This window comes from Macrotis lagotis, chromosome 1 (genome assembly GCF_037893015.1).
Source record: "Macrotis lagotis isolate mMagLag1 chromosome 1, bilby.v1.9.chrom.fasta, whole genome shotgun sequence".
Classification (NCBI taxonomy): Eukaryota; Metazoa; Chordata; class Mammalia; order Peramelemorphia; family Peramelidae; genus Macrotis; species Macrotis lagotis.
Window position 1 is genome coordinate 652,033,481 of NC_133658.1, and position 24,563 is coordinate 652,058,043.

At 40.5% G+C, this 24,563-nt stretch overlaps 1 protein-coding gene across 1 annotated transcript in view; it reads left to right on the forward strand.

Moving 5' to 3' along the window:
* Window positions 1–12,748: 12,748 nt before the first annotated feature.
* SATB2 (SATB homeobox 2) overlaps window positions 12,749–24,563 on the forward strand; it is a 214,180-nt gene continuing 202,365 nt past the window's right edge. Inside the window, exons 1-2 of the mRNA XM_074215380.1 lie at window positions 12,749–13,810; window positions 15,123–15,350. Coding sequence (XP_074071481.1) covers window positions 15,182–15,350 — 169 coding nt within the window. The 5' untranslated portion in view covers window positions 12,749–13,810; window positions 15,123–15,181. The remainder of the gene's footprint in view (window positions 13,811–15,122; window positions 15,351–24,563) is intronic.

A 24,563-nucleotide genomic window follows, 5' to 3' on the forward strand; every position in this document is an offset into this window, starting at 1 on the left:
ATAGGAGCTTGTCTTGTTTACATCTGAGATGCCGGGTCTCCGGGACTGAGGTCTCCCAGAGAGCTAACACCTTGGTTCAGAGAACTGCAGAAGCTACAAGTTGTCACCCGGATGCACTGATGCGGTGAGTACCTATGGGGTTATTATATACCACCCTTATTTATGCTCCAGCATGTGACCCATCATCTCTAAATGGGCTTATTGCGAGTGACAGGGATCTCTATATTGGCAAGGCGGGCTAATTAGGTGGCTATTACCGTCTATGCTTTCAAGAAGGCAGAAGAAGCAGACAGGTAATCTATGTCCTCTTCTCTTCTTCCCTCTTCTCTCTCTCTCTCTCTCTCTCTCTCTCTCTCTCTCTCTCTCTCTCTCTCTCCTCTCCCCGCCCCCCCTTCTCACTCTTATTCTCTATTCCAAAGTTCAAAGATGAGGGTTTGTGACAGAGATCTTGGGTGATGCCTGTGTTTCTTGTTTAGGAGGGGTAGGGAGGAAGAATGAGGATCAGCATCTTCTAAATGATCAACATTTTTTTCACTTATATCTGGGGGAGGAGGGTGCTATGAGACAAGCAGAGGGATGGCTGGTTGGCGTCTTACTGGAGAAAATGGACATTTGGGAAGCTTATTTAAAAGACATCTCAGATGGTAACTTAATTTTTTTTTCCGGATGGAGAAAAGTCTGCAAGTATCATATTGGTTTATTAGTTTCTGCGTCTTTTCTTGGGGTTGGGAAGGAAGTAGCCTTTTCCCAGGTAAATGATCTTGTACTTTTTCATGATAGAATGATCTGGTTTTGGTGTCATGTCTTCCCTAAGATTTTTCTTAGAGGGGAGGACGATGCTTAGTGATATTTACAGTTCGAAGAGCACTGAACTTAGAAAAATAAAATTCTACTTTTGGGAGGAAGTTTTGGCGATGTTTATGGGTCCCCCCCACCCGCTTTACCCCCTCGTCCCCCCCCTCCCCCTGCAACTATTTCTATGAAATTTACCAGATTCCAACCTTAAGGCAAGAAAAAAAAGTGTTTCATATACAAAACGATCGGAGTATTTGCAGATAATTGCGAATGTCAAATACTCCGGTGTGATGACAAAGTGCAGAGATTCTTGGAGCTCGAAGCCTGAAGGGCCAGGGGCCAGCGCTCTGGGCAGGACCTCCTTTGGCCACCTAAACCCTGACAGGAGTCAGGGAGCCGCTGAAGGAGGGATAGAGGAAGCAAAGGCCAGGGGTGGGGGGTGGGGTGGGGGCGAGTAGTTCGGAGGAGAGAGAAATCAGAAACCAACTGGAGACAACTCCTGTAGCCCTTGTCGGTTCCTCCAACGACTGAACAATTTGTTATTCATTTTAATCACACTCGATCAGAGAAGGAAAGCGGGATGATTTTACAGGAATCACCCACTGGCACCTTCATGATCGTTGATTCACTCAGGACGCAAGTCATAATAAATGTACAGACCTTCAGGGTCCTATTCTTAATTGAGGAGGCTAGAACAGCACCTTCCTCTCTCAACACTCCGACTGAAGAAGAGCTTCAGAGTTCGTGGAACCACTCTCTAGAGCATACTTAAAAAGACAGGCATTTCTTTCTTCACACCCCACTTCCCCTCAAAAATGGAATGATCTTGTGATGCTTTCTGTGTTTAGGCATTAGATATTATTAAGCATTATTGCTGCAGTTTTAGAATAAGAACAAAGGGGTCTGTGTGTCTGGTTGGTTCGGGTGATTCTGACCCTTTCCCTCCTGGGGTCTTCTGAAAGAATATTGGGAACCTTCTGGGAATTACTCTGCAATTCACAAAAAATACACAAAAACAAATCCCTTAAAATTCAAAATAAACAGTAGAAGGCAGACCCCCATATGCTGAGAATACTGATCAAGGAGCATCTATGAGGCAGTTGGTAGAAAAGGAAACAACTGTTTCTTTCTCAATTTTACAGAAACTAAGTCTGTGGCTCCCCCCCCCCCCCACTTTTAAGATTACAAATCTGTTGAAAACTGAATGGGTGGGGCTTAAAACAAGGGAACTACTGAAAGGATATCCAGGTGAGAGGAGGATAGATATATACTCCTTCACACCCCAGCAATATTATGTAAGGATCTGTTAGGGGTATTAATGTCTCTGCTTCTTTCTATTAGTGGAGTGACTCTGAAGGTGATGGACTGTCACACATATATCTTTTTGCAAGAGGACCAGGAAGGAATACCACGGATTTAGCCCCCTAGGACTAATAGGGACCTCTGCCAACTGGGCCTATCATATAGAGGCCCTCTGGAGAAATCAATTCAATGAGCACTCATAACAGTCATCCACTGATAGAATACCTTTCTTTTTGAAGAATTTATTCAGGATGGAATGCATACTTTACTCAGACTCCTGAAGGTCTAGGGAAGGGGTGGGTAAGTGTATATTGGTATTGACAAAAAACTTGTAAATGCTTTGAGATGGTCTTTATGTGTACTTGTGGACTTTTGTCTCCCTATTCTACCTTTCATCTTCCCTATAGAGTGTGTACAGGTTTATATGTTAAATTATTGGATGGAAACTTTTAAAGTTTTATACTGAAGTTGTTTTGTGTTTTTGGTAAGGGTAAATAAGCTTTAAAAAATTTGCCATTCTACAATACCAGGTTATTTTGGAGGATGGGGTGGGGAATGGGGATGGGATGGAGGAGAGGAGATTAAAAAAAAAGGCACAGTTTCCCCAATAGTTCTCACCTTTTGAATTTGAGGATACCGAGACCAAAAGTGCTGGAAACCAGAATGTCTCCAGCAGGGAAGCCCTGGCAAGCAGGATTATAAGGAGCCTGGTTTCTTAGAGCAGGATAAACAGTCTTTCTCTACTTGCCCACATCCTTTTAAACAATTTGCTACTACAGTCTCAATCTTTGTATTGTAGTAAGATTTGCTGGAACAGACATAAGCAAAGTTCAGGAGCAAGATGCCTCACTTTAAAGGAGGCAGTCACTGGTCAGCTCAGTGGCAAAACAGTTAGGGGGTCAAGCTTTGGGGCTTCAAGTCTTATTAGGGTTGTTGTAAACTTTTAGTGTCTGTCCTGGAGCTTGAGTCCGACTGGGGCCCCAAACATGTAAGATCTGATTCTGTTTGACTTTCCAAATCAAAGTGCATTGATTGGGCCCAAAGAGTTCATGGTGCATAAATACTTTAATTAAACCTGCAGTAAACAGACAAATCACTTCTCACTCTTCCATAGAGAAGTTGGGCAGATCTCCCTGTGTCTGGTTGCAGCTAGATCTGGGAGTTGTTTAGTTTTTTTTTTAAATGAGAGAGAGAGAGAGAGAGAGAGAGAGAGAGAGAGAGACAGAGACAGAGACAGAGACAGAGAGACAGAGAGAGGCACACACACACACACAGACAGAGTTTGTGCCGGGAAAAAGCATTATTTTTAACACAGATAAACTGGAAAACAAAGTTTCTTGTGAACTCCAGGTGATGGCTTCAGGAAGGTATTGAATTTAGGTAGCTATGTGTCTTCTCCAGGATTTGTTTGTGCTACCTTCCAATATATTTCTAAAAAAGAAAGGCAAGGATAACGCCACATTGGGACAAATGCGCTGGGTGTACTTGAAGGATTGCTGAGATAGTCAAATCTCAGAGTATTACTTGATACTCTGGGGCTGCCAGCCTGAGTATCAATTCCTCTAGCGGCTTCCCCTCCTTCCCTCCCCCTCCTCCAGTCCCTAACTCCTCCTTTACCAGTTTTGGTTATTTTTAGCACTGGCTCGGCTCCGCAGGTTGTCCTGACCGTGGGGTGTCTTTTAGTCATTGCCCTTTGGTTACACCACGGATATTCTTTGTTGCTAGCCAAGAAGCCCTGCCTTGGCCACATTGAAGCCCTCTGATGGAGGTGCTGGGGAAGGAAGAAGCTGGGTTGTGGCAATGTGAGGAAAAACTCAGTTAGAAAGCAGGTCATGGAAGGAAACTTTGGTTCCCTGGGGTAGGGAGAAATTAGTGTTAGATCTCAGTGGCTACTAGATCACCACCCTCTTTGCCTATCCCCTCCGCCGCGGCCTCCCCCTCCCCCAACCCCTAGGATATGAAAGTTAGGGGGAAGAGTAAATTAATCAGGACTGAATCAGTGGTTAAGGAGAGTGTTTGATGGGTCTTGCCCTCTTGAAAGTTGAAGGAAAAACAGAAGCTAGAACTGCTCCCACGTCATCAGAATGATTTAAAAAGTGGTGGTACTATGGAAGCGGGTTCACATGAACTGTGCCAATAATTCCCCAAACCCATGTTCCTGGATAGATAAAATTACCTGGCAGATCTGTTTCATAACCTGAATCCAAATCTTCTAAAAATGATAACAGTGATTTCAGGTTAAGAAGTTTCAGAAAAGAATCAATAGTAATCCAATGGATTTTTCAATCGTCAGTATCTCATCTTTATAATATGAAGTTAATATGGCTCAGGAAATAATATATTCATTCATACATATATATCACATACATTCATGTATACACATTACATGTATCATATACACATCACACAGATATTATATAAATATGTGACATATTTTAATATGTATGCTTTTCCGAATGAGGCCAGTTTTCCATTCGTTTACATATTTGGATTCGATTTTTAAAATTGAGTGCTTAACATATGAGTCTAACATATCTGTCTCGGAAATATTATTCTTCATTTCTCTGGTGTTACACTAATAGGGTTCTAGTTTAGTAACCACCAAACCACTTGTTCAGGTGCGGAAAAGATTTACTAGATTTCTATTCCCCAAACCTGTCCTTCACCAATTTACCTAGCAAAATGTAAAGGAAATAAAGACCAAATTTCGTACATTCCTTAAAAGACGTTTTGCCACTAACATTTGGCAAAAAAATTGAGTTTTGATTTCATTTCAATTTTTATGCAGAATTCCACCGGAACTTAGTAATCAGACATTTGCAATGGTTATAGATAAGAATATGTTTAAATAGGGAGATCGAGGCAAGATGCCCAGGTGGAAAAATGCATGAAAAGTTTTAAAAATTGTCAGAAAAGGGAAAAATTATTTTAAAACAAACATCTAGAATTTATTAGATCATGAAAAACTTATTTGACACAGCACAATGTCACCATAAGACACAAATTGACCCACCAAAATGTAATAAAATATCTTTCTATTTGCAAGTGCATTTTATAGCTATCCCGATGGGAAAATCTAGTTGTCTTTCTATACATGATACATAAATATGATTAACTTTGTATGAATTCCTTTATGTTACTTTCCCCCTATTTTTTCTGAGTTGCTTTTCTAATCATTTTCCTTCTCCGAAACACCAATCAGACACTTCCCCACATTTCCCGACATATCTTGACGCAATATACGGGAGATTTTGATTTTTTTTTCCTGTTAAAGGCTTTCTTGGAAAACTCTCTTTCTGCGTAGACACAAACTCCTGTGTTCCCCAAATTTCGAAAATCCTGCTTGAGAAAACAGAGAGAACAAGTTGGAGAACTCGGACTCAATGAACAAACGAACACGAATTTCTTAACTTTATTGGCTTACTCGTAAAAGTCGTGATTAAAAAACACAATTCTTTTAACTGCTTATCTAGGAATGGGATCAAGTAACAGCCTCTTTCTGCTTGTTCCAAACTAGTAGTACTCTGAGCACAGGCACTTTGGGTCCCTTTATTTTTATCCAAGGTGTACGGGAGGCTCTAGGTAGAAACTCGTTATCCTCACATCTTTTACATTTAAAAGGAAGAGAGAAGCCTTGAAGTCTCCAGACTCGGGTCTTTATATTTTTAATTTCTTAAAGCAACGAAAAATATGATTTCAAGGCCAAAATGCCTTGCTGTGGTTAGGGTGCCCTCAAAGAAAGGAGTAGTCCCCGGGTGGAGATGCGGTAAAGACAAGTACAAGTAGAAAGGGACCCGCCGCGCTGGTTTTTTTACTGGAGGAAGTTCGGGTCTTTAGAGAAGATTCCGGGCCTTGGCTGAGCTCTCACAAACCTTTAGAGCACCTGTCCCTAGCTTTCCTGGCCCGGGCCAGATACTGGCAAGTGAGGGTGAGACTACTCTTCTCATCTGCTTTTAGACCCACTGAAAAATGGAAGGGCACGTTATAGTTTATTAGCAGTCAGGGATATTATTATTTTCTTTTATGCCGAGAGCGTATTTGGAAGGATGCTCGGGGCAACACTCCTGTGTTTTCTCCAAATATTTTGTCGTTTTTGTCCTGCGAGACTGTCGATCTTAAATTTCCTTCTAATGGACTATCTTATTAAAAATCAAACATCTCAGACCTGGCCGCAGCCATGTTTCACTCCAAGCTCTCGTGGTTTTTTTTTTTTTTTTCGCCTGGTGGCCTAGAGCTCTTAGAGAACAAAGCAAAGTGAGACATCAAGGCCCAACTCTTCAGTCCCAGGAGGCAGAAGAGGAGTTGGTTTCTGCTTCAACTCCAACCGGAGAAAGTGCAGGGGTGTGTGTGGGATGATGGAAGGACGACCTGGCTGCAGTCAGGTTTTTCTCTGCCCACTCAGCCTACCGCCCCCTTCTTCAATCACCACTTTTAAACCTCGTATATTCTGAGGAAGTTTGGAGAGGGTTAGTTTAATTAAATCATAATAAAGAAGAGAATGGGTGATGAGCCGAATCAGAAAGAGCAGAGGGAGATGAATAAGGAAAGAGAAAGGAAAAGAGAAAGAAGACGAAAGAGAAAAGAGGAAAAGAGAGAGGGCTAGAGAGAAGAATGGAATAGAGAAAAGGAATGAATGTTGGGAGAGGGAGAGAGAGAGAAAGAGGGAGAAGGAGAAAGGGGGGAGGGAGGGAGAGAGAGAGAGAGAGAGAGAGAGAGAGAGAGAGAGAGAGAGAGAGAGAGAGATCTCGGTCAGCCACATAGAATATCTCAGTCCCTTCCGTCTCCTCCGGCTGTGAATAATACTTCACCCTATTCCTACACCTCCCTCTCCTGCCCTCACCTTTCTGGGTCTCATCTAAAGCCAAGCCAAGTCAGGCATAGGAATGTGAAGACCCCCCCCCCCCAGCCCTCCTCCCATCATGTTTTAGAGGACTAGAGGATTGCAGATTGCCGGCAATCATTGTAAAGGGTTAGAAAGAAGGTTGGGAGGAGATGGGGTCTTGTAACCTGGAATTTCCACTACTCATGGTTAATTAGATTTTGTCTATGTGCCTGAGCTAGTATGTGTAGGGGTTAAGATACTTTAGAGTTTTCCTTTCTGCTAGTTAAGGCAGAATCTACTTATGTTTCTGCTGCATCGTTTTACTGAACGGGTCCCAGAGTCATTAACCCAGGTACCCCTTTAAACCCAGTAGAGTTGGCTGAGAAAGGTAGATGAGGTCTGCAGGCAATCTTGGCCTGGGACCGAGTCCTAACTAGCTCAGAGTTGACTCTGTGCCGACTTTCCTCGACGTAGCCCACGCGGTGGCGCTGTTTGGAGATGGAGCGGTCTCGGACACAAGGAGCAGGGCCTGGTCATCTTGGGGCGAAAGAGAAGTGAAGTTATGGCCCGGGGATAAGAGTGCGAGGACCCACACTAGGCTCCGGGCTTTAGGCGCGTCTGCAGCTGCCAAGAAGGACTGAGTGTGCGATTCAGCTGCACGAAAATGCTTTTTCAGAGGAGAAACACAATACCGGGGCTTCAGCTTTTCTCCCAATTCAGACCCAGATTTATTCAGAGAAAGAGGAGTGGAGTCTCATTTTTTTGGTATTTTGTCTTCCCCTTCTCATTGGTTCTCTCCCCTTCCCCCACCCCATTTACTTACAAATAGACCTGATTTACAGAAATTCGCTTCTCTCCAGCATATTTAGCAAAGCAACTTAACTGCTTGATCGAAATACCCTAGTTAAGCGGCTTATTCTTAAAAAGCGAAATAAACTAGGAATCAGTTCTCTGAACCTGGAGTCCTCCCCAGAATTCTCTTTGCCTCCGTCTTTCACATCTACTTCTATTTTGGGAGATGTAGAAATTCTCCACCCTCTTCTTCAAAGCTTCTTTCCTCCTCCCCCCCTTTTCCCCCATCCCTTTACCTGGTATACCCCAAACTCCCACACTTTCCTTTCAGTTCCTTGATTCCTAACGCTGCGAGGTTTTGAAGGCCGTCCTTCCAGATTTCTCATTTCTCAATGCTCACGATTTCTCTATTTTTCTTAGATTTATTTCTTCTCTCCCACCTCCATCTCCTTTGTTCTGTCCAGTCTATATCAAAATCTCACTCAAATCTACTTTCCTACCGTAATTCAATTGTCTTCGCCCCGGGAACAGTTAGTAACAACTGATACATAACTTTATCTCCAAAGCAGAGGATTTATTTTGTTGTCTACTCGTTCAGCACCCCTCCCCTCAAACCTCCCTCAGCCCTATTCCATCATAGTACCATGAGATGCGTTTTTTTTCTTTCGCTTGCCCCTTTTGAAGTTTGCCTGGCTCCTGTCAGCAGCACGGGATCCGTGCTGAAAATGAAATACGTTGGGTTTCTGTCCTTCTTCTTGGGTTTTTTGGAGGTTCTTTCCCCCACCCCCTCTACCTACCCCATCCGATCTCAGGTTCTTCACCACCCTCCGGTGCCGCTGGGAAACAAGTCCTTGTCCAGAGTTGTTTTCCCCTTTTCTTTATCTAAAGTAGATGCGCCTGTCAAGGCCCAGTGCATACCAGCCCTTCAGCCTGAAAGAATCTCGAAAGATACATGCCAAGCCCCGATTCACTTCTTTTTCCTTCGTGCCCACCCTCAGTAACAGTAAATTCTAACACTGAGAAGCTGTCTTCAAAGAAGAGAGCAGGAAGAGGCTGCATTAGTGAGCAGAAGTTGAGGGCCGCATTTGTGAAAAAACAAAACAAAAACAAAACATTTCTTCCATCTAGTTCTTCCCTTTCCCACGGCTGTATTTTCGCTAGAAGAAAAATACCCATTCCTATTCCCATTTTCCTGTGCTTTCAAATGCGATCTGATCTTACTCTTCTGGAATGTTTTCCACACTAGGAGTTGGGTTCGGAAAGATCCGGCACCGGCTTCAGAGATGTCTTAACTAATCACATAAAACAGAACAAAGGTTTCTCGGTCAGCAGGGGCATGCCTGTGAGTCTGGAAAGGAGTTATTTTAGATTTCTCGAGGAGTCAGGAAGGTAGCACGGAGTTGTGGACTTTTTCTAGACAAAATTTCTTGAGCAGCCCAAAACATCAACACCAAAAGAAAGGTTATTTACAAGGGGACTGTATATCGAGAAAACCCTGGCCCAAGAGAAAGAGGGACATAGAGGTGAAGGGGAAGGAAATAGTTAATAGAAAAATTCGGTCACTAAAAGTCAAAGGCAAAAAAGTAGAAAGAGAAGAGGCAATAAAAATAATATTTAGCCCCCCCCCCCAACAAAAGTCAAGTTTGAGTTCAGGTATCAAATAAATAAGAAATCTGAGCCTAATTAGTAAAGGATAGTCGCCTGAAGTAGTGTTCTTGCTGACCAAATGACCGAAAAACTTTCCCCTCAGGGAGAGAAAAAAAGATGGGGGGGGGGAGAAATCTGATAAGTACGAGATAATCATCTGAGAGAGCAATCTGAAAGGGAAAAAATGATCCCCAAATGTGGGAGTTTGATTTTATATGCTTCTGAACCTGATAACACAAGATCATGGAATTTAAAGCAGGATAAATGCATCTCGGATTAATGTATTAAAAGAGACATAATTAAAACCAAATCCTTTCTTTGATTTTGTTTGAAAATGTTTGGAAGAAAACCACTTGAGGTTTAGAAAGAGAAACCAAGCAAAAGAATAATAATCATTCATTTGTCCACTGTTTTCAAAAAGTAGAAAATTATAGCATAACATAAAATGTCATTTGATTTTTTATTGTAAAAATTAAATACGGTAGAAATGATGGGTTGCTTCAGCTGAAAGAAGGTCAATGGGAAAATTATGCACTGAAAAGCATATGCAATTTGAAACAGAAATGGCCTTTATTAGGAAAAGCAAGAAAAAAGGAAAAAACCAGGAAAACACAAAACTTTCTAGCATTCTTATTTTAAATCGAAAGTGCAAAAATTATCAAGCAATTATAGTTATACATTCATTGTAAACTTTTTTCTTGTAATGATAATCCCTCTTCTGCGTTTTGTTACCTATTGACTCATTGCCCTTTGCAAATCGAAAGTCTAAAATATTTTGAGATTTCTACAAGAGCTAAGGCGAACAAATAACTCAAAAAGGAAAATGACTTCTAATGATTAAAATGTAGTGAAATAGTAAAAGACAAATTGCCATCTACATTTAATCACATTCTTTATTTAAATCACCTTGCTCTTGCATTTAATCATTTAGAATCATTAGTTTCCAGGAAAACTTTATAAAATATTTACACTTTATAAAATATTAACCGATTAACAATACGGTTGTGTCGTTTATAGAAGTTTAACCAGTACTGTAATCGTGCTGTCGATAGAACTCTCTTAGGCTAGTAAGGGGATCTCGTTCAAGAAATGTAAATGAAGATCTTCCGACAGTGGTGTTTATAAAATAGCTCATTAATGGTTTTGGATTGAATCGTTCCAACCATCCGCATCATCAGTTATAATAATAGTGACGAATCAGACAGGAAAGATTCTGGCTAAATCATTTGCATTTTTTTTCCAGAAGTACTGAAGTCCTAATATCACCAATTCTTCTAAGTTTCTGGACACTGATCTGGAGGATTTCGTAGATCACCAACAAGGTAAGAAAAAAGAAACAGCAATTATTATTGTTATTCATTATGAAGGCATTGACGAGAAATAAGGTTTCCGATTTGAATCATACAAAGTTTTACGTTTTTGTTGAATTTCTTTGACCTACTTTTCGACATGAAAATACGGGAGGGGGGGGGAATAAGATGGTCACCCTTGCCAGCCAGTGAGTTAAGCTTTTAAAATACTAACTTGGGTTGATTTAATTCAACCAATCTGCTTTCACCAACTCCAAATTCCGCATGCCCTTTACCCAATTGACTCAACTGTATGGGAGACTAAAGTGTTGAAGGAAAGGGGGCAAGAGGGTGGCATTGCTTCAAAAAAGAGTAAAAGATCTTAGCTCATTTTTTTCCTGACCATCCTTTCTGCGGAGCCCTAAACTCCACTCTTTCTCTGGGCGGCCGGAGGCTCTCTTTCTCCCAGGCACCGGCCAGATGTTCTGGGGGCCCTGGCTGCGGGGTTGGAGCTACACAGAAACCTCTCTTTCTGCAGCTAGCACAGCTTCACTCCCCCCCCCCCCCCGTCTCCGTTTCCCGGGTTCCGGGAATCGGAGCTGCCCTGGTGGGCACCGCGGGGTGGAAACGTAGCCCCTTCTTTCCCTAGTTCTCAGATCCCCCCCCCCCCCCCAAGCAAGCCGGGCTTTCCAGAGGTGCCGGCTCCAGTGCGTTTCCCTAAACAAAACTTGATTTGGCCCTCTGGCGCCGCCATACAAGCAGTGCTTCTTAAGGGGGACCGTCTGCTTCGGGAGCCACAGGCTTCCCAGAGCCCCGGGGGAGAAGTGGACGTGTGGGGGGTTCCGAAAAGAGTGGGAGGAAGTCAGGCGGGAGGGGAGGGGTGGAGGGGAGGCTCTGAAGGATGCCTGCTTCTCTGCCCCCCCTTTCTCCGGGCTCTCTTGTCCTCACCGTCCTCTCCCCCTCCCCCGGTGGCGCGTGTGCCCGGCAGGCTTCTAGCTGGGGCCGGGACCCCTCGGCTCACGTGCCCTCCTCTTTAAGGAAGCCCGGGCCGCAGGGCAGGCCGGCGGAGAGGCTAAGGCCGGCCCGGCCCGGGGCTCGCGCCACCTTAAGCCGGGGCTGCCTCGGCGGAGTCGCGGAGCTCTCCGGGGAAGGGAGCTAACCAGCAAAAGTTTGGGGTGCAGTCGGGCGTTTTCGGGGACCGGCCGCGGGCGGCTCCGGTGCCCTAGTCCCCTCTCCGCCCGGGCTCTTCCCCGCCCGGCTCCGGGGTGGCTCCGGGAGCCTCGCAGTCCGCCCTGGCGCCCCGGGCCCGATCCTCCCGGAGCCGGGCCCCGAGGTGCCGGCCCCGGCGGCGGGAGGCAGCCACAGGCGGCCCCGCCGCCCCGCGCGCCTCGCCCCGCTCGGCGCCCCGGGGATGCCCTCGCGGCGGGGCTCCGCGCGCCTCGGGAGCACGCCTCGCCGCCCCGTGCCCCGCTATTGTTCTCGGACACCCGGCTCTTTCCCGTATAAAGCGAGAACGTGCATACGTGCCTGCCCCGGGGCCGGGATCCTCGGCGGGCCCCAGCCGGCGCGCTCCGGGCCGAGGGAAGCGCCCCAAACACGCAGGGAAAAGTTCCTGGCGGGGGCGGAGGGAAGCGGCGGGTAGGTGGGAGCTGGAGGGGAGCGGGGGGAGGGGAGGGCGGGGGAGGAGGTGATCGCCCTCCTATCTCCGAAGTCGAAAGTACTGGGCGCAGTTGACAGGAAAGGAAGCGGCGAGAGAGAAGCGGGCTGCTCCGGGTCTCCTCCGCCCGCGACGGTGCGGGGCTGCGGCGGCTGCGGCGGCCGCGGCTGCCTCCACCGCCTCCCGCACGCCGGGAGAGGCGCCTCCGCTGCGGACCCGCCTCGCCGGTCCTGGGTCCCCTCCGGCCCAGCCCGGCTCCGCGCCTCCCTCGGGGCCCTCCGGCCCCCCGGGCCGCGGGGCTGCCTCTCCTCTCGTCACTGCCCTTCCTTTCCCTAGCCTCTCCGGGCCGCCCTGAGCCTCTTCACCCTCCAGCTCCCATCCACTCCGGCTTTGCCCTCCCCCTCTCCCCCCATCCCTTTCCATCCTCCCTGCCGCCCCCGCCCCCACCCCCGCTTCTGCAGCCCGGGTGCAGTTGGGTCGCTCCGAAATGGAAGATTGATTGATTGATGTTTAATTTCCTGCCAGGCGGGCACCCCCTCCCTCTTTTCCCTCCCCCGAAACCTCCCCAATCTCCCTCCCTGCCCCCATTCACTTCCCTCCCTCATTGCGGTGGAGGAGTCTGGATTGGAGTTTTTGGTCGGCATTTTTTTTTTTGGGTGCTTGATCCCGAAATATCCCAGAGACTTTTTTTTTCCTTCTAAATTATTATTTTGAAGGAGCTAGATCTGGGGACTGAAAGGAAAGGGGGGGGGAGAGAGGAAATCGGAAACCAAGGACAACCCAAAAGGACTCACTTTGCCTGATGACTCAACGCAACTAATAATCATCTCCCTCATAGAGTGTCTCTCTCTGTGGCGTGTCAGTGAGTCCGGCTGGGCTGCTGCTGCTGCTGCTTGCTGCTGCTGGCGGCGGCGGCAGAAGAGGGAGAGACCCAAAGTGACATATCTGGGGCTGCCGCTCTCGCCTCTTCCTCTCTGCCCCCCCCCCCCACTTTTCTCCTTGATTGTAGCACCCGCTCCAGCTGCTGCCGCTACTACAGCTCTTCCTTTCCAGAATAGCAGCCCCTTTAGGAGCAGCAGCGGCCGCGGTCTCTCGGTTTACCCTGCTTTTTCTTTCTATGTATTGGTTTCCTTCCTGAAGGTGTGAAAAAGCCTGTTTCCCCCTTTGCCTTCGTCTTTCTTCTCCCTCCCCTTCTCCCTCCCCCAACTCCTCCGCCAGGAGCTCTATTGCCCCTTTGGTAGAATCTTTCTCCTCCTCCTCCTCCCCCATCATCATCATCATCATCATCATCCCCATCACCATCATCACAATCATCTCACAAGAAGAAGACATCCTGACCTAGGACCTTAAAACATTAGGACTGGAGGAAGAGAAAAGGGCAAGAAAACAGAAAGGAAGAAAACAAGAACGCTAAAAAGGGAAACAAGAAACTTTCCACCCTGGATTCTCTACTTTTGATCCATGGACAGAGCTCAGCTCAGCCAAGTTACAGACAGACTATAAGCAGTAAGTACAGAAGATAAGACACTCATACTGTATAACCATCTTTTATGAGTTACGATAAAACACGCTGGGTCAGATATGGCTCCATTCTTGACTCCCCTTCCTTTCTTTTCCTTCTAACAGCTGATTTAATTGGGAATGAATCGGTCCTATCCTCAGTCATCTTTCCTCCTCTTTCCCATCCTCACCTGGTTTCCGAAATCTTTATCAATGCGACTTTATCAACCGGTGAAATCCCCTTGCGAGTTCTGGCGCAGTTTGTTGTGTTTTTACTACTTTATGAAGTCAGCTGGCAAACGTGAACGCGGTTTAATTAAACGCTTTTTCCCTTTTCCACCCACCCCAAGGCCTCCTTCCTACCCAGCCCCAATATTAATTGGTGCGACCTGCAGGTACGGTGATGAGAGCATTGAAAGTGAAAAAGGCCCAGGAAAACTTTCTGAAGGTGTTCCTGAATATAGATTTTAATATAGATTGGCGTTTCATCAATGAGTCAAAATGATTTTTAACCTGTGTGTGTGCTCGTGTGTGTGGATACCCCCTCCCTTCCCAGTGAAATTCAGGGTTAGACAAAGATTAAAATGTTGCAAAATAATAATTGCAGTCTCTCCCTAGATGTAATAGAGATTACACTGGTAAATACCCAGAAGCTCTTTGAATGCTGATTACTGTTATTATAGATTTGGGTCTTTGAAAAGTTATTTGTGTTTTTGTATCTGTTTTTTCTTCCTTCTACAATGATTCTGCAAAAGATAAAGGTTTTTTTTTAAGGATGCCACGTTCCCCCACGTTTGTGCAGCATGGCCACGCAGCACCTAGTGCATCCTTCATCTGGTCAACTGGGTTTCTTGATAGATGTGCGAATGTGTGTGCACACCCCTCCCCCTTTCAGTGTATGAGTATGTGTAGTGTCTTTTTTCCCCGAAGTTCAGATCTTCTCCCGCCCTCACCCCGAGCACGGTGAGATTGTCACGCCCAGGAATGATTTATGCCAACGAAGTTCAAATGAATGGGCCACTTCTAGGAGCCCTCTGGAGCTTGCTTGTGCCCCGGCTGCACAGTTGCGAAGTCCGAGCGAGAGAGCTGGGCTAGTTTAGTGGTGAAAGCACTAGCTTCCGATCCACTTCTGGCTGACAAGTGCAAGCTTGTGTGCTACATGCACTCAGCAGTTGGACTTTATTTGGCTAACGCGGGAGGAGGAAGTTTGTATTTATTTTGTAAAGCAATGTATAACTGGCTTGAACATCTATCACGTGTGTGAGCAGTTTTTCCCTCTTTTTTCCCCCTCTTTCCCTCCCCCTCCTCTTTCCTCTAGGTCCTTGCTCATTTTATTGCGATCTGCCTGTGGGAACTTTGTCTCCGAGTCAAAGTAGCATGGAGCGGAGAAGCGAGAGTCCCTGTCTAAGGGATAGCCCAGATAGAAGGAGCGGCAGCCCTGATGTCAAAGGTCCTCCTCCCGTGAAGGTGGCCAGGCTCGAGCAGAATGGCAGTCCCATGGGAGCCAGAGGGAGGCCCAATGGCTCCGTGACCAAGTCAGTGGGAGGTAACCATCCAATAGTATTAACGTTCACATAACAGACTGGCAGCAAAGTGATAATGGCATCAGGGTGTCAGGGTTCATGTTGATTAAGCTTTCCTTCTTGGTGTAGGATTACAGGAAGTGGATTCCAGATTGTTAAATAATGCCCCACTTGCCTCTCATCAGCAAGTAGCAGCTTCATCTGTAAAGTTAAGACAGAAAGTGGTTTACCCAGAGGGTGGCATTTTTTGGGCACTTTGCCACTGTGTGCTGAGGTGTTGGCAGGTTTATGTCACAGCCAGCTAACTGTTTCTAGCTTTTCCTAGAGAGCATTTTTAGCAATTTTACTCTCTTCATGAGCCTAAAAGGGTCTACAGAAGAGATTAGGTTTAGGTGTGCTTGCTTTCACATTCTGGTCAGTAATGATCAATCTAATATACTCCATAGCTTCATTTTGCTTTTCTGCCAATGCTTTAAAGTAGAATAATCTCATTATTACTCTTCTTTTCGAATCTGAAAGTAAAAAAAAATGGGTCAGAAAAATCTGTGCTGAATTTCATTTTGGTCTCTGGATACTTATTGCTACCTTTCCCATGTGCCAGTAGTTACTTGGGGCGAGGGGGGAAAAGAATGATTGAAGCTTTTAAAATAATGAATTTGTAACTTAGTTATAGATTGCATCATAGCCTTTAAAATTAATGGACTGTGGGCATCAAGTACGTTCATTCATTCATTCCTGAAATTTTCATTTGAAGAAAATCCATAGTAATGTTTTGCTTGTAAGCATGATTTCTTTCCAATTGAATGGGAAAAAAGCCCCCCCAAAGTTAAACACATCAGGGCCTATCAATGTTAAGGGGGAATTTAGGGGGGGGAATTGTATATTTAAGAGTATTTTTTATTTCTATAACTTTTTGTGTCGTTTTTAGACATCAAATTTTTCTTGGTTTGAAACTTTGAGTGCTTTAGGATGCAGCTTACTGTAATACTAGTTTCATTCTCCCCTTTTTCGTTTAGCTAATGATTCAGTTCAAATAATAGTTGTATGATATTCTTTGGGGGGGGATGTTAGAAGATATAATTTGATGGAAAGGAGTGGAGATTTGTTTTGGGGGTTTATTTTTTGTCTTTGTTGTAAGTGTCCAGATTGTGTGTTTCTAAATGGATAATTTAATTCTGTCAGCTCTTTTTTTTAAAAAGTGAAGAAACAAATAAGTCATAAACATGTGTAAAGGAACGTATTTATTTTACCATCAAACCCTTCCCCACCTCCCCCCCCCTTCATTATTCTATTGTGGAAGTGTAACACTTTAGACACTTACCTCACTGTAATTGCCACCCCATGTGGGTAATTGAAGGTATTTACCCCCTAAATTTCTGCAGCTTAGCCACATACTGAGAATTTTAGATTTGAAAATTTACCCCAATAAAATAAGAAGAAATCTTTATGGCTTTATTTTCGGTAGCATTAAATTAATGACTAGTGTCATAGAGCAGTAGAAATTAACTTGGCTGTAAGTCTACTAAAATATTCTAGTGGGGCCATGTTTGAAAGGTCTCAATTCTTCACTATTGCATAGTGATAGCCCATTATTAATTTGATTTGAAAGTGTTTGTAATACACCAATAAGCTTGGAAAATAATAAGTAACCTTTTCTTGAGAGAGAATAAAATATCCCATGGGCCTTGTGATTAAGGAAAGAATGGGAACATGAAAGTTTTTTTTTTAACTTTCCCTTATGAAAGCAAGGACAAAACATTTTATGGCTATAAATTTTGTTTTATAATTATTACTCTGCTTTGCAAAAAGAATTGTGTAGGGGTTTGTGATTATATTAGTGGTTAAGATTGAAGCTGGCCTTTTTAAAGGAGAAACATTTCATTCAGTTTTACATGAATACCATCACAGTTAAAATTAAGGATTAAAAAATAACCTCTAGTAGGAATTTTTTTATCCTATAGCATATTATAAGCGTGATTTAAACTGAAATTTTGATATCTGGAGAAGGATGTTAGTTATATTTTTTACCAAATTTGTTTGTGCTTCTTCATTTCCCCAGACTTTTACAATACTCCAAATGTTGTGATGCTTTTGAAGACAAAATAGAAAAATGAATTTGTTTTGTTTAAATTTAGAATAGCTACAATAATCATTATTAAAGTAGTCAAATAATATAATTGGAAGGATGACAATTAAATTAAAAAAATAAATCTCACAGTAAAAATAGCATAAAATATTTCTAATTGGATTCCGAAATGCTATGTTATATTGTTGCCTTTTGTTCAAAATAGCCAACACCTTCAAGTTTGTACATACTGAAGAGAATTTTCACTCACCTGTTTTGTGGATTTAAATTCAAATGAGGTTCCAAAGTATACATTATTATAGCAATAATTGTGGTTTTATAAAACACAGATCTATAAATTGAAAAGCAATATAATGAACACACTTTTTGGGACTCATATTTAAACCTACATTTAAAAAGTATGCAAATGTTTATGTGCAAGTGAAAATATTCTAATGGGATGGTTTTATATAATCACTTCAATAATTGAAAAAGCTTTATGACCATCTTTAGTATTAGACTATAAAGAACATTCTTCTACCATGCCATCTTCTTTTAGCTTAGTTTTTTCCAGAAGTGTTATCAATTTATATTACTTCAGAAATGCATATTATTGATATTTCTTCAGTGATCTTTTCTATATTGTGGAAAATAGACAATCAAAAAGTGAAAAAAAGAGTGCGATGTCATATTTTAGGGAAACTGAATCATTTAAATCAACTTTAATGGTCTTAAAAATTCAGAGAAACAGGAAATATTAAAATTAATTTCATTAGAAATGATTATTTCTGCTGTTCATTTTGACAAAGATTGAGATGGAGAAGCATTATGCATTTTTATTGCAAATAGAAATTTCTAGTTGGTGTTTCTTAATTGTTTAGTTTTTTTGGATCAACTTTTATGAAAATTAGATACATATAATGAAAACATTATTATGGTGACCATAATAAATTAGTGTAGTAATAGGTACATAATCAATACTTTTAAAGTTGCTTTTACATAGGTGTTTTAAAAGTTTGATGTTTACAGTGTGGCTAATGTCAGCAGGTTATGCTAGAAAGTAGATCAGTTTTTCTTTGTCTAGTCCAACACTTTTTAGGATGTTTTAGTACTTATCTAGGCAGACTGTTTTAAAGCATGTATGCAATAAAATGTATATGCTCAGAAGTGTATGACTGGCATGTTTTATAGATAGTCTTCAGAAAAAAAGGCTAATATCCCTTTAAAAAACATATGAAGCCTGGGAGAGAGTTTAGAGCAAGCAAGAGCACTGTGGTGTTGACAGCTTTATATCCCTGTTGGGTAACATTCACTTACTAGAATTGGTGTCCCCTCACAGTTAGTAATTCACTCCATAAGGATTTTGAAAAAAGGGATGATTAATAGTTAGGGTAGTCATGTTTGTAAAATCATTGTTTAAAACTTGTGAATCTGAATATTTTTTAAAGGAGAAGATTATTAAGGATTTTGAAAATAAGAGTTTCAGGATTCCTTAACATATATTAGCATATGTGCCAAAACCATTCTTCTGTACATAGTTCAGTATGGCAAATTCAGATAGAAATGACTAGCAATACTAATGAAATACTAGGGAGAAAGCAGAGAATTGTATTTTTTCCAATTGAGATTGTATCAATAGTTTAACTTGAGTTTTAATAATTTCTGTTTTTCATTCTATTATTAATGCAAGCCTTTTATTTTTAATTATTGATTTAAAGAAAAAGTGACTTTCATATGAATTTATTTAAAGTGTAAGGATGGTACTCCAAGTTATTTAATTGTTCAAAAGAGGTTTTATACATTAGATTTTTTTTACTTTGTTCAGTTTCAGATATTTTTTTCATGATTTTTTTTGGTGTAATTTTCAAAGAAAATACATTGATATTTAGGTATAAGGTATTGGTATTCTAATATTTGTTTCATTCTTGAATTAGGATTTTAATATGCTTTTCAAAAAGATAATTCTATTTTTGTTAAAGGATTGTCTATCCAAATTACTTTTTTTTTTATAAATAGTTTCCCCGAAGAGGATGAGCTATCCTTCTTTGGTTTCATGTAGTCCTTTCAAAAACATAACTGTCTTGCAGGGAAATAGAATTGTTATATAACACATACTGATGTGGTCAAATAGAGAAGGAAATGTGATCAAGATTGTTCGAAAGATCTCATTTAGTGTTGAATATTGTCTACGACATCAGTTAGTTTAATTGTCTACATGTGGAAAGTTTTCTTATCAGTAAAGATTGAAGTAATAGATGCTACAATTCATCAGGTCAGGTAAAGAAAATATAGTAACTATTGTAGTGAGTTTTCCTTTATGAAATGATTATATCTATGCAAGTTTGTAAGTTACTTGGTGAATTGGAAACATATTGACAAGTTAATGTAGGCGTGAGCCAAAAAAATCCCCTCAAATTAATTTTACCAAAAATATGAACATAATATTTATTTCTCTTTATGATAAAATTCGATATCATTTCCTAGACAGAGAAAAGTGTCCCTTTTTTTTTTCCTGAAAAAGGCTTCATTTTTAGGTCTCTTAAATAGAATCAACTTAGCCTGTGGGGTCATCCAACATATACTCTATATTTTTGCTGAGATAGGAAAAGTAGCCCTAAGTGTTTTCAGCCTTTGGCCTGTTATTAAAATAAAGACATATTTGGTTAAAAAATATAGGCAATTGAACATGCACATTAAACAGAATATAGGGTATCCACCCATTCAATGTCCTAGGCATAATTTGATGTTTAAAGTATCTTTGGAACTTTAAAATTCCATTCTGAGAAACCCACTGACCATTATATATTTGAATTTTCAAGATCATACACAGTAAAATTAAAAAAAAAACTCTCACTATTTAGCAGTCACTTGAGGTATATCTTATACTTACAGAAAATGGCCAGTGCCATTTTATCCAGCATGTGGAAAACAATGAGTAAGCCCAAGATAGTTGGAATATCCAAGTCTGATTCTTTTTTCCCTTTATGAGGATGTGTGCCATTTACATCAATAAGGAAGAAAGGCAACTTTATTGAAAATTATTTATTGGATAGTTGAATTAAACATTATTGTTATTAGCGAAGTTCTAGTAATTCTACTAGACCTTTTGCACTGTTGGATGCATCTAAGAAGGTGGAAAGCAGTGGGAAATTTAGCAGGAATCCTAACTAAATGCCTTGATAAATTTATTCTCATTTTTAAAATGTGAAATATCAGGACATAGCCATCCTCAGTTGAAAGTGAAATTCATTTAGTAATAGTAGAGGATTTCTAAAAGTCCCCCCCCCCCCCCCCCCCCCCCCCCCCCCCCCCCCCCCCCCCGCCCCGGCCACCTTGGACTACTTTTCTGACGCCTTTCCATTCCAATTTAAATTACTACTAAAAAATGCACCAAGAAACAAAAATATCTATAAAGCCATAGTTTGGTACTCTTGCTCTAGAATTAGATGCTTAGTTCAAATCTGTCTTCTGCTTACTACTTATGGAACCTCTTTGATCATTCTCTTAATTTCTCTGATCTCCAGTTCCCACCTTATTGTATGAGTGTTTGTGTTTGTGTGTGTTTGTGTGTGTGTGTGTGTGTGTGTATGCTGTAAAGGGTAGAATAAATAGTTTCTGATATCTTTTGTACTTTTGATCCCATGAATTTATACCTATCAACATACTATGTGTACAATATTAATCATTCAGCTTATTTTTCTTATCTGCAGCCTAGAGCTTAGTTACTTATGGTACTCAATACAATAGAAAATATTTAATTTCATTTTTTCTAATAGATGATATTTTCTCCCCACCTTTTTTTTTTACCAGTGTCCCATAGTCTGGTAGCATTCATTTTCCCCCCTCCTTCTCCCCCCCCCTTAACCCCCCCCCCCCACAAATGCTGAGATACAATGGCATTTTGGAACATATTTGAAGATGGAGTGTGTGACAAAAGTTGTATGTGTAACAGTTTGTCAGTGAAAAGTGACAAGTGGTAAATGACAAATGAAACGCTGGCACTGCTACTCTTTATTTTGATAAAAATGTCTCAATTTGCAGTGATATAATACTGTTTCATATTATTTCATGAGTAGTGTTAGATGCATAAGTAGAATTTAAATTTTGTGAACGGAAAATTAGCAGCCCAGTTATCTTTTCAAAAGCTTTGGCAGCAAGTTTTTTCCAATCCCCTATCTCCACCCCCAGAGGATAGGAACAGCAGTGAATTATTGGACCTGACCCATATATTTTTTTTAACTCCTTATACTTATACTTCTTTCTTTTTGGATGAAAAGTCACTTCTTAAATAACTGAAAATGGTTACAAATAAGAGACCTTTCAGTTGGGCTTAAAATAAGTTAGAAAGTTTGCCCTTTAGTTTAAATTCTTTTATAAATAATTTCCTTTAAAATAAATACTAATTTGGATTGTACTGGTTAACAGTAGCAACCACTACAGTTTCTTAGTAATTTAGAGTGCATATAAAGATACTTGTGAAAAATAGGTTCTTTTGTTTCAACATGCATTCAGAGTTTCTAAAACATCTAGGGTGTGTTAAAATCATCATTTGATACAGATTTGTAATCTGACCATATTACTGAAATGACAGAAATACTCCAAATTAAAGTGAGTGCTTTAAGTGAAACTCAATTAAAACAAAAGATTTGAATCTTTAAAATTTTTGGAAAAATGATTTGTATCCCCAAGCATATTATTTTCCTTCATATTTCAAAATGCCTTCTTTCTTAAGTAGTATATATTTTCTAATTAGAATAAAGTGTTTAATATTGTGAAGTATTGAAAATACAATTCTAATAAAAGAACCTATGTGAAATTTTGCTGACATTATAAGATATATCTTACTTTTTAGTTTTTTCAAATAATTATTTGATGCTAAATGAAAATTTTATTTCATTTAAAAATTAAGAGAAAACAAAAAATAAATGAAAATGAAAAGAAAGTGGTCTAACCAAGCATAAGTGAATAATAGAGTTCACAATGACTTTCTATTTGTGAAGCTCTTTTTACTTTGAGGGGAAAAAAGAAGCACATTTGGAGCTGATAAAGTTGGACTTTTCTCAGATATTTTGGTCTAATATTCAATTCACATAATATATAGAATATCTTCAAAAGCAGAAATAAAATGCCTCTTGGTGACAATTTTTTCCTTTTAAATTTCTGTCTGCTATTAAAGTTAAAATTATTTGAAATTAAGATTCTCAAAAATTACAAAATTACAAAAATTGTTTTGTCAAAAATCAAATGCAGCAAGAATGGGATTATTGAAAACCAACTACCTGAATACCTGTTAATAACCTATCAATCAATGTACATTCCTTAGATATCTGCTATCTGCCAGACACTATGCAGTTATACTCTAACCAGACATAAAAAATAGGAAGGAATCATTTAGCTGTCATCATGGAGATTCAAATGTAATCATTAAATTACAATGGAAAAAACAGAACATTAAAATTGACATCTATGAGAACAATGCTGCTAATAGCAGGTCAACTACAATGAGAAGAGTTATGTCCTGAAGCTAATCAAATGAATAATAAAATGGAAGTCAAAGTAACAATTTTTGAAAATATTTTTAGTACATCATATGGTTACATAAAATCTTAAATGATATTAAAAAGTAGAATAAGATATTTGAAGTACCACTGGTAAAAATAAGAAATTAAGAGCAGAAATAAAAAGGATGCTTTCCTGTTACCATATATCTGAAATTAATGTCTTTTATACCTTGTCAATTGTACAGTGTCCACTAAGGGCTGCTCAGTCACTGAAATTTGCATAACTAGTTCAGTGTCTCCCTTTGTTCCACTGAAGACTTTACACAGAGATGAGGGAAAATGCCTAGAGGTTCTTCTGAGAATAAATGTTTTCTAAAGCTTTAAAATAGGAGACATAATTAGTAGTAATATTTTTATAGTAATATGAATTTGATCACATTAATCACAGATACATTTTTCTTTCTTTAAAAGTTAATTTTTTACTTTTTGGCTTTTCCTTTTGCTCAGAACCAAATATATTAGACAATTTGTAACTAAATATGGTCAATATTTTGTTGCTTTTAAGAATTTTTTTAATTCAAAACTTTTGTTAGTCTGAATTTCATTGTGATTTTCAGAATATTGAAAATATATATACACAAACTCAAAAGGAATATCAAAGGAGACACAGTTAGCATTTTTTTCATGTTTAGTGACCAAACTATGTGTTTACAATAAACTATATTTTCTTCAATTGATATTTCCACTATTCATAATATTACAGTGGGCAAAATTTAACATTTTAAATAGTTATTATATAAAAAATTCCTAGAATTAGATGATATTATTCCAACTTAGCAAGAACTTGCTTTTGTCATAATCCAAAGATGCTATCAGAGAAACATGATAAATGTCTCTTTAAGTGTCGTAGTAAAAGAAAATGACTTGTATTCTTAGACAGTGGATAGTTTATGTTGTTTTGGACCCATTTCCCAAGCAGTGATCGAAAACAGATTACAATAACAATTATACAGTCAGAAGATGCAATATCCATTTCTGTTTTAATTGAGTGAAAGAATAATAAAAACATCATTAAGAAAAATGAGGTGGACCTGTCATGCAATGTACAAATTTTTAGACTCCGAGAAGATGCAGAGTAACTGGAGTGCTTTTAGTTTACTTTGTCACATTTATTAGCTAAAATTGATTTGGTGGAAAAGAGCATTCAGCTCTGACATTTTATAAAGAAGGTCACAGGCGGAGTCCCTTAGAATTGATTGTTAATGAGATATTAAAAGTAGTTATTAGTTTTGCTTTTCCATTCAGGTTTGGAGAAAAATTTACCTTTTCTTGTTCACACATCATTTCTTACCCCCCCCCTCTTTTTTTTAAAATTAGGATAGGAAGCTTAACCTGTTAGAGAACTCCAGGTTTACCCCATGTTGACTTAAGTAGGAGTTTTGTCTTTATCACACAAACGTTGTAACTCAAGAAAGGCCTAGCTAGCTATGAATATAGGCTTCTTCACACTGCATCCCTACCTTCTGACCCAATTGAAGGAGAAAGATCAAGTAGAAGGGTTTTACTGACTGAACAGGGCCTCCTCACTTGTTTTTCCTTCAGCATGTTTGGAGGTGGTTAGGAGATGAGGGGAGGAAAATTGTAGCCTTTTCTTTTATATATCAGGATAA